General features: G+C 38.6%; 2 protein-coding genes and 1 pseudogene across 2 annotated transcripts; 1 reads left to right on the top strand and 2 right to left on the bottom strand.

Moving 5' to 3' along the window:
• Positions 1-600: 600 nt before the first annotated feature.
• Positions 601-2,014, bottom strand: LOC107577678 (probable E3 ubiquitin-protein ligase HERC3). The gene is made up of 5 exons (XM_016263725.1): positions 1,660-2,014; positions 1,336-1,450; positions 1,175-1,251; positions 843-1,064; positions 601-682 (listed from the first exon to the last, which is right to left on the bottom strand). Exons 1-5 carry the CDS (start codon positions 1,868-1,870, stop codon positions 663-665), a joined length of 645 nt encoding a protein of 214 aa, XP_016119211.1. The 5' UTR covers positions 1,871-2,014; the 3' UTR covers positions 601-662.
• A 2,131-nt stretch (positions 2,015-4,145) lies between these two features.
• LOC107577676 (zona pellucida sperm-binding protein 3-like) lies at positions 4,146-6,036 on the top strand (annotated as a pseudogene).
• On the bottom strand, positions 5,955-8,250 carry LOC107577677 (inositol 1,4,5-trisphosphate receptor-interacting protein-like). Its single transcript, XM_016263724.1, has one exon. The coding sequence runs from the start codon at positions 8,216-8,218 to the stop codon at positions 6,260-6,262; it is 1,959 nt and encodes a 652-aa protein (XP_016119210.1). The 5' UTR covers positions 8,219-8,250; the 3' UTR covers positions 5,955-6,259.
• Between the last annotated feature and the right edge of the window lie 2,525 nt (positions 8,251-10,775).

The raw sequence follows: 10,775 nt of genomic DNA, 5'->3' as shown, positions 1-10,775 counted from the left end.
TCAAGTCGACCTAATTTAAGTTCACAGCATCATCACTTTTTTTTTTACCAGTAGGTCGTAAAATTCTGTTCAGTCATTTCTATGCAGCTCAGTCCAAAGAATATCTCTGCCAAGTTTTGGAAGAATTAGACAAAATTTGAAGAAGTAGCGAAAAAACAAATCACTGTACTTTTCAAAATGGCCACTACTGTAATGGGTACACGCTTAATATAAGATATTCAATGTCATCAGCATGAGGAGAGTAATCAGATGTACTAAGTTTAATTTTTCTTTAACTAAGGGTTCAAGAGTTATTTCCATTTCAATGTTGAATTTTTGAACTGGTGGTCCTTATGGTCCCTTGAAAAAGGGGGGAGGTACATATTAAAGAGCTGTAATTCCTTAACCTTTCCTCCAATTTTGATGTGAATACTCTCAAATTAAAGATCAGAGTGTGCACTTTAATCCCGTATACATTATATAACTGCAACTATATTATTATGTTTGGTGAGCAACTAAAATAATACAAATTGTGCCTGTGCCCAAATTTATATGGACCTAACTGTATGTAATAATAATAATAATTATTATTATTATAAAATGATGATACTGTACCTTTGATAAAGTGGCAGTGTGTTCCCCTCCACACGAGATGGACACAGTTTTCTTCAATTGAAGGCTATTTATAATTGTTGGGATGTGTCTGTCTTTGGTGACAAGAATTGTGAATTGAATTCATCACTTCCAAATGCATCATTTTCATGCTTTGATATAGATTTGACACAGTATTGCGCAATTTAGTACCTTTACATGTAATTTCATACTGTTATTGATTTCGCTTTTACATGAAGAAACAAGAAGACCTGTAGTGTCTCCGAGGCCCAGCTGTCCAGCAGAGTTCTTTCCCCATCCAAACACGACTCCAGAGAGAGACAACACAAAGCTGTGGTCTCCTCCAGCGCTGATCTGAGCCAGCGGGATCCCACTCAGACTCTGAACATGTTGAGCAGACGGAGAGCCGGGATGATCTTTCCTCAAACCCAGCTGACCATGAGAGTTCTCACCCCATACCAACACCTGACCATCTGAAAGAGCAACAGCTCTGAACATCTACACTCAAATCTCAATCGATTCATCTCAATCATAAGATATCTAAAGATGAAATCAAAATGGCAGATTGAACACTTGTTAATACCCTTGGTTAGTGCCATTGAATGATGGTCTCCACATGCGATCTGAATCACCTGCCTGTTATCCAGACCTTTGAGAGGCCTGCAGAGACAAGACAATCTGTCAGATAGATACTTGTTATTATCATTTATGGTCATTTATACTGTCATGTCTCCATAAACATACCTGCACACAGTAAGTTTGTCCATGATGAGAACTTTTCCTGAATCAGAAAGAAGCACCGCACCATCTCCTCCACAGACGATCAGTCTGATTCTGTCATTCTTTAGCTGTAGTTGCTCTGGAGTAAATCAAATACTTTCATCAGTTCAACTTCTGTTCAGACTGTAAAATTAAACAAACTACTTTCATTATGATGATGTTATTAATAATACGCTTACAGTAGGCTATATTTCAGTAAATCATATACTTTCACATACAAACTTGGCATCTTTCTTAGATTTTTAACTTTTTAAACGATGCCATAAAGTGACATTTAGAGCATCATACTTAGTTTCCCATCAGTACGGTCTTCACTGAGCAATCTCAGGACCGAGACCTTCCCATCCCGAATAAATCCAGCAAAACTCCTTCCAGCTGACATGTCCTGAACTGCTGTTTCTGGACACACAGATCGTATTCCACATTTGCCATGTTTGACTTGGTCAGGCTTCACCAGCCCCAAACCCTCTCTGACCTGCGCTCCCCAAAAACACAACATGACCACAGCTGATGCTCGAGAAGATCAGACTCCAGAAGAGTCTCTCTGCTCTCTTTCTTCCTGAACTGATGAACACATTCATGTTAAACTGAAAGCAAACACGAAAGTTAAAAAGGAAAGGCTGATTTCAGGCTAAACGAAACTTTTTCGATTGCCCACAAAATGAAAGCGTTTGGAAACTGTATCTACCATGTTTGTAGTTTTTTTAAATAGAGCGTGATAAGCTAACCTATGGGAGCCCTTATTTCAGCGCCACTGAATAAAAATAAAAAGTCGCAATTACCTTTTTTATTTTTTATTCAGTGGCGGACACTGGCTTCCAAACAAAACCATGATGACAAATTAAAATACGGATGAGGGATTACGATTTATTTGGAAAACGAAACCAAAACTTAAGGAGATAGCCTAGTTCATCTAAAAATGCAGATAATTGATATTAATTCTTTACTCCCGTCTTGTTCGAAAGTGTGACTTAATATTGCTTATAGCGCCACCTTCTGGCCGTTTTCACAGTTCGGCACGGCACACACATTTCTTTGCATGTTGTACTGATATATACTACATATGGGCTTTTATCTATTTTTTTTAGTTTGAATACTCTATTTATTAAGGTATTGACAATGATTACAATCAATTCACAATAATAGTACAAAAACTATAAAAAAAATGTGACACTCTCAACAACCTGTCCCCATTCCTACCCATATACAGGTGCATCTCAATAAATTAGAATGTCGTGGAAAAGTTCATTTATTTCAGTAAGTCAACTCAAATTGTGAAACTCGTGTATTAAATAAATTCAATGCACACAGACTGAAGTAGTTTAAGTCTTTGGTTCTTTTAATTGTGATGATTTTGGCTCACATTTAACAAAAACCCACCAATTCACTATCTCAACAAATTAGAATACTTCACAAGAAACATTTTTAGTGAATTGTTGGCCTTCTGGAAAGTATGTTCATTTACTGTACATGTACTCAATACTTGATAGGGGCTCCTTTTGCTTTAATTACTGCCTCAATTCAGCGTGGCATGGAGGTGATCAGTTTGTGGCACTGCTGAGGTGGTATGGAAGCCCAGGTTTCTTTGACAGTGGCCTTCAGCTCATCTGCATTATTTGGTCTCTGGTTTCTCATTTTCGTCTTGACAATACCCCATAGATTCTCTATAGGGTTCAGGTCTGGTGAGTTTGCTGGCCAGTCAAGCACACCAACAAATCCTGCTGGAAAATGAAATCAGCATCTTCAAAAAGCTGGTTAGCAGAAGGAAGCATGAAGTGCTCCATGAAGGGTTTTTGGTTTTCAAAAAACACAATGGACCAACACCAGCAGATGACATTGCACCCCAAATCATCACAGACTGTGGAAACTTAACACTGGACTTCAAGCAACTTGGGCTATGAGCTTCTCCACCCTTCCTCCAGACTCTAGGCCCTTGGTTTCCAAATGAAATACAAAACTTGCTCTCATCTGAACAGAGGACTTTGGACCACTGGGCAACAGTCCAGTTCTTTTTCTCCTTAGCCCAGGTAAGACGCCTCTGATGTTGTCTGTGGTTCAGGAGTGGCTTAACAAGAGGAATATGACAACTGTAGCCAAATTCCTTGACACGTTTGTGTGTGGTGGCTCTTGATGCCTTGACCCCAGCCTCAGTCCATTCCTTGTGAAGTTCACTCAAATTCTTGAATCGATTTTGCTTGACAATCCTCATAAGGCTGCGGTTCTCTCGGTTGGTTGTGCATCTTTTTCTTCCACACTTTTTCCTTCCACTCAACTTTCTGTTAACATGCTTGGATACAGCACTCTGTGAACAGCCAGCTTCTTTGGCAATGAATGTTTGTGGCTTACCCTCCTTGTGAAGGGGTCAATGATTGTCTTCTGGACAACTGTCAGATCAGCAGTCTTCCCCATGATTGTGTAGCCTAGTGAACCAAACTGAGAGGCCATTTTGAAGGCTCAGGAAACCTTTGCAGGTGTTTTGAGTTGATTAGCTGATTGGCATGTCACCATATTCTAATTTGTTGAGATAGTGAATTGGTGGGCTTTTGTTAAATGTGAGCCAAAATCCTCACAATTAAAAGAACCAAAGACTTAAACTACTTCAGTCTGTGTGTATTGAATTTATTTAATACACGAGTTTCACAATTTGAGTTGAATTACTGAAATAAATTAACTTTTCCACGACATTCTAATTTATTGAGATGCACCTGTACACAAACACGCTCCACTATAAACCAACTGTAACTGGGTTGATTGTGAGGGAACTGCCATTTTCGATGCCTATTTGTTGTAGCTACACAAAGTAAAGTGGGTTTTCACTTCTGTTTTGGCAAATACTTTAAAATTCAGTTTCTCATAGGCTTATTTATTTATTTTTAATTCTAAGGTTTCATCGCTCTTATCAGGTTTTATTCATAACCAAGACAGTAGGTGGAACCGTGTACAGGGGCCTACAAACTCATGCAGGGCTCTTAATCATGGCAATGGATGGTATATTGTTATTTATTAGTTTTTTTCTCCGTTTATGACACAAATGCATAGTTTGAGTGACTTTTTAATAAAATTATAAGCTTCACATTTCTGTTTAAGTTCCCCAAGATTGGCATAGAACTTCCTTGTTGCGTTGTTTGTTTGAGGGACTGGGCCAATGTATGGCTTGTGATAATCTGCATTGTGCCCCAAATTCTGTTGATTGAGATTAACTTGTACTGAACTGATGTAATATTACTTTCTAAATGTAAACTGATTTGTAGTTTATGGCTTCAGCATCTTGGAACTTGCTTGTTGATGGCCAGAGTTTTATCCTTGGCAAACCAATATGCTTTGAAGCCAAATGCCCCGGCAGTGAGGCAGGCAAATTCAGGCTGTACCTGACAAAAAACTCAGGCTGTACCTGAACAGTTGTTTTGTCACTTCCTCTCCCAACCCTCAGTCAATGGAGACGTATTCTGTGGTTGAGAATTATGGGTAAATATGGTCTTTTCATACTGAATTATGAAGTCAACTTGTGTTGCTGTTTCCACACATTTTTTGTGTCATTGTTTATGGTCAAATGTAAGTTTGACCATAGTTTGGATTTACTTGGGTCATTGTATTAAAGTCCACATTAAATCAAAACGGATTTTCTTTCAGTGTTTAATAAGTGATCCATTCACTGGATTACAAAAGTTAATTTGCCACTTGTAGTCTTTAATTTAAAAAACAGCACAAAAAACAACCCCCCCCCCCCCCCCCCGCCCCACACACCCCCACACAACACACGCCAAAACAAATCAAAAGACGAAACTCCTTCTCATTATACAATAAGCGGTTTCAATTGACTGTCACAATGGTGAAAAATTACCACAGTTTCCATTTCATTCCAACTTTAATAACATATGTGTGTAGATGCCTGGTGGACAGTAAGAACAGCATTCTGATGAAGTTCCACACCAGTGTCAACAAGATGACTTTGTGTTGCAGCTTTTCTGTTTAGAAACATGGTTTCTTTGCCACAGCCCAAAAAGGTAAAACATGACACATATTTATAAGACATTTGAATGAATTACTGGTTTGTTTGACCTCTTTAAAAACTCCTCTCTTCCCTTTGTAGACTGTTTATGCATTGTGAGTTGGACTTTGGACCACAGACTCGTAGACCAAGTGCCAAGTCATGCATGTATAACACAAAAACCAAAAAGTGAGTTTTCAAGCACACAAAGAGCACAAATGTACTCCCAAAATGTCTGCTCTAATGATTAGATTCCCCTTGCATACTCTATTAAACAGTTTGTAGTTTTCTTTTTAAAGTTTTAAATTCATCTACCCAAGTCTGAGAGTAGTAATTGTAGATTTGTGTGCTGTAGGTGGACTGAGCTATATGGTGATTCCACAGTCTGCAACTGTTGTGCATCTACATGTCTTGCTCCTCCAGTTGCATTTGGTTTGTACAAATGGATTAACTTCCTAAATGAAATTAAGTTTGACTTGGGCCTACCCAGATTCTTTTCCTTGCTGACCAAGTTTTTCAGTTTTCATCAGGTAAGACAATGATCACCAGTGAGTCTTGGTATTTGAAGATGGGCCCAGAAACCTCATCACCTCTTTCACCAGAAGAGTCCATGCCTGAATTTTCTTTAGCTGGCCATGATGACTGAGTTGTTCTGGGAATCAGATGATGATTACTAGGAGGATGTCTTTTACTGATGACGGTTGTCTTAAGGACTAAAAGTGCCAACTATGTAGTTATACCTTGTGAAGTTAATATGATAAACTGAATTCACAAATTCTTTCGTCTCTTTACATTTGTCACCAAAAGAGTAGATGCATTATGAAATAATGAACACCTGAGCAAAAGTACATTTAAGCATTTCCGGCACAGTATCTCAAACATTTTTTTATTATTTTTTTCTTATAAAATGTTTCTCATTGATCCATATTCATATATCAGCACTGGCATGTTTCTAATCATCTCCAGTAAGTGTCTATTTGTTTTTAAGTACATCTCTTCATTTGACAAGGGCAGAAACAAGTTAACAGGTTTTCCCACTCTGAACTCTTCTGGTAATCCAATCTCACTAGGAATTAGAGGATTCCCAACCAGAGCATGGTTTAGTGATTTAGCTTTGAGTTTCTGCTGTAAAAAAGTCAGCAGGTCATTATGTCTGCAAGCCATCTGCTCAGGGTCCCAAGATAAGGTTTTGTTGACCAGAAGATGTAACACTGCGTTCTTCAAGTGGTAGTTTGTTAGCCCACATGGTCCAGTCAGGCCAGTCTGGTATTTGTGTAGGAAGGAAAGGATCTGTAGGCATTGAATATGGCATGCATTGTATGGAAGCGTTTTGGTTATGTGTTGAAGAAGGGCGTTTTCGTAGCGTGTAAAACATACAGGCCAATGGGTGTCCGAGAATATGGCAGAGGAAGAATACGGGATCAGATGTACCTCAGAGTCTTTAAATCTGACCACAGGTGTGAGATTGAACAGAATGACCCGACCTGACCTGAAACGAACTTTGAGACTTCCAGGGTTTTCTCTATTCTGGAATAGTAGGTCAAATTCATACTTGTGGCTGATCTCATCCCATGCTTTCCTAACGGCTGTCTTAAACCACTTCACAACATGCGTTTTAGCAAGATATGAGCTATTTTCTTGGCATAGAAAGTCATTAATGTACTTTTCAGTCACATGATCTTCTTTTTTATCTGGATGTAGAAGACACAACGTATCGTCATCATCTAGGTTGGAATTGCTGCAAGGACAGATGGCTAAACTGGCGTTGCCTTTGGTCGTCTTGACTCTGCAACAGTACTGGATGGTTGAAGAACCTCTACTTTCTTTCAAAAGCTCAAACTCGAAGCTATACGGCTTTGGAGGGATGACGGGTACATGTATGTCGCACACAATGCTTTTTCTTGTAGCCCATTGCTCGTATAAGCTCCCAACACCAATAAAGTCCTCAATCTCCATGTCTGAACCTGTAGTCCTCACAGCTTCCAGCAGGTCATTCACAAAACCCTCTACAAACTCACAAGTTTGCCAACTGTGACTAGGTGGAACCAGGATACACTGGTTATGGAAGCTAATTAAGGTCTTGGAATCAAGATCTGAAACTTGGGACATGTTCAGGCATCTCAGCATCTTACTTTGCAGCTTGGAACCCTTTCTGAGGAATTTTTTTAAAATACGAAAAAATGAAATCAAGGAGAGTGTCTTCCAAAGGTACCAACTGTAGGTGTCCTCTTGGTCACTAGATTGTTTCTCTTGAGTTATCGTTGTCAACCTTTGACTTGAAGTTGGTATTTTTTGGTCAATGAATAATCCCTGATCAACTTGATGTTCGTGATGGGTATCAGTCCAGCCAGCTTGTGGCTTTTCCGGGTGTGCCGCCTCCCCCTGAGAGACATTCTGTTCCACAGTGGGCCCTGACTGGTCCACGTTGACATGCTCATGTGTTAGGCCTTCCTTTAACATATGCAATGTCTGTTTGTCTGTGTCAATATCCAATATTTCCTGGTCATCTGGTGCAAATGCCTTTTGGTGGAAGTCATTTTGCTCTCCCACTGGGGACATTTGCTCCTCGTGCAACACTGTGGTCTTGACATTTGGCGTAATTTGTTGAACATCTGATGTGTCCCCCTCTCCTCTCGGCACCCTGCAATGACTTTGTGACTCTTCCTGATTTGAATGTGGCAGCTCCATGGCAACATTGTGCTCCCCATGTTCTAGCTTTGCCCCCTCCTCCAATAGAAAGTGCTCATGGTCTTGCATGCTCACCATGATGTCATCATCTTGGTCGTGAAAGACATTGTGATCCTTTGAGAGGAGCAGACTGACGACCACGACAAACACCTTTAGTAATGTGTCCTCCATCCTATGAGTGAAAAAAAGTTACTTCCTGCACACAAAGCTGTTTATTCTCTTTGAAAATATTAATAAACAACATCATTAGCAATAAAAAAATGAAGTATTGAATCGCTTTTGAAATAATAATAATAATAATAATAATATATTACTGCTTTAAAGTTGCGGTAGCACTAGTGTCCATCATTCTGAAATATTATTTCATTTACATCATCCACTATTGCTTAATGGATATTTTTTTATGTGATTAAACAACTTACCTTTCAGAACCCCAACTTTAAGCACAAAAAATCGGAGTCTCTCAGTGTAATGCCAAAAAGATAAGTTGGCTGAAAATGTGTTTTTATAGCTCCGTTTGGTTTTTTGCTTCTCACACAGGATGTACTCTGTCAGAGTTTGAGTTTGACAGCACACTTCCTGAACACTGTGCTGTCATACAACCCTTCCTCTTTTTTTAAATAGTACACTGGTAACACCTCTACATACAATGTTATATGCAAGTTTGTCTGATTGCTGTGTATGGACCAAAAGAAAAAATGTAAATCACTCAGTAATCAAAATAAACCCATTAGTGGCGCATTTCAAACTATTAATTCCAGAATTTTTCAAATTAACTAATATACTCAAATATACTCCAAGATATATTATCCTTTTTTATTAAAAATACAATTCTGTTCTTTTGTAAGAACAAAGTTGTTCAGAAGCCTCAATAGTCTCTGCCAGCTGAGGTTGATGCCACAGCAATGAAGCATGTGGACTCTTTGAAGTTAAAAACTGATGTTAAATTTGATTTGCTTTAATGGAGCTCGTGTCCACTTACCTTGTTAAGACACAAGTCTTTGATCACTCAAATAATTGCAATCCTTTAGCTGTCATGTTTAAAAAAATAAAATAAATAAAAATTGGGTTTAATTTTGTGCTGTTAATGGTGTTATGATGTTTTTGAATGAATCTTTTAAGTAAATCATTTAAAGATTCACTCATAACACTCCAGACTCACTGGTCACCACCTTCAGGAATAAAGATGTTACCTAACATAAATGTTTCCATATAAAGTGGTAAACGAATATATATTATATTTATGGGCTTTTATGCCTTTATTGAATAGGACAGTAGAGGTTAGACAGGAAAGCATTTTTGATTGGAGAGAGAAGGGAATGGGATCGGCGAAGGGGATGGGAATTGAACTTGGGTCGCCGCGAGCACAGTTGTGCTATGTGTCACCAGTGACCATGATTTCACCAAGTAAAGCATGTTCCTGGATCAACATCCTTGTTAATCCTGGAACAACATTCCTATCAACCAATCAGAACTGAGGGATAACTTTTCAGTAAATATCTGTTTTAGGCTTACAATCAGGGCTAGGTGCTTCTACACCCTTATTAATCAGCTATCATTTCACACTGTTTTTAGGAATAAATTATGGGTAGGGTTAGGTTTAGGGGTAGGGATTGGGTTAAGTCTATATTTTTGGACAGTTATGTTGATCCAGGATCAACAAAAGATGTTGATCCAGGAACATGTCTTACTTGGCAAAATCACGGCGACCATGTGTCACCACACTAACCATGTGGCTATCAGTGCCAACTGAGCAAACCTTTTTGGTGAACTGATATGTATTCTGTGAGGTGAATCAAAATCCCACTAATAATATTTTCTGGGATGCATCGTGGTTTGGTAATCAAGTTGATGAACATGGCCTTTGTCAAGTCAAGCCCTTCAGTGGAGATGATAACTACTTGGGCAGTCATGGCCTAATCGACTTGTAACCCGAAGGTTGCGGGTTCGATTCCCAGTACCGGCAGGAATTGTCAATGGGGAAAGTGAATGAATAGCACTCTCTTCCACCTTCAATCATCAGTTTCATTAGCACTGGTATGCATATATTCTGCTATGTTGTACATGCTATGTACTGTATAGCTAACAATAGAGTGTATATTTAAGGTTTTTAAAGGAAAAATGGTTGATTTAATAATCATTGTAAATGATTCAAAAGTTTTCCACCAATTGTGCCTGCAATCCCACAGAAGATTTCATTTGAATAGGGAGAGGCAATGCCTTTGCATGTGCTCTGAGCCACACCGCCTGTTACCATGGTATCACCACCTATGTAAATACATGCAATCAACTATATACAGTACACTATGATAAATTACAAAGACAATTTTTTGCATTAATACTGATGATATGATGTTTGCAAGGACAAAATACATCAGACGTAAGTTTAGGATATCAACAGATTCACATTTTCACCTAAGAGCTTAGAATCTTTTGCATCACGTGGAAGAAGGTGTGTATTTTGTTTCGTGTGTCAGAGAGATAATGAGGGCTGAAACAGATAACACAAAATCCTTTGCTTTCACAGGCGGATGAATATTTGGCAGCACATTGCAAAATTCAGTAAGTAGACAGTTGTATTTTCAGCATTTTGCTGCACAATTATTTCAGACTTGTATGTTTATGTTTTTAATAATTTAGTCAGTGAATTGTCTCGTGACCCTTTTTACAGTACTTAGTCTAATTATGTATAATTCAGATGTGCGCATTATTCTAAAGAAAAAAATTG

Source organism: Sinocyclocheilus grahami, unplaced genomic scaffold (assembly GCF_001515645.1).
Source record: "Sinocyclocheilus grahami isolate Dianchi unplaced genomic scaffold, SAMN03320097.WGS_v1.1 scaffold6844.1, whole genome shotgun sequence".
NCBI lineage: Eukaryota > Metazoa > Chordata > Actinopteri > Cypriniformes > Cyprinidae > Sinocyclocheilus > Sinocyclocheilus grahami.
This window is presented reverse-complemented; position numbering and strand designations above follow the sequence as displayed.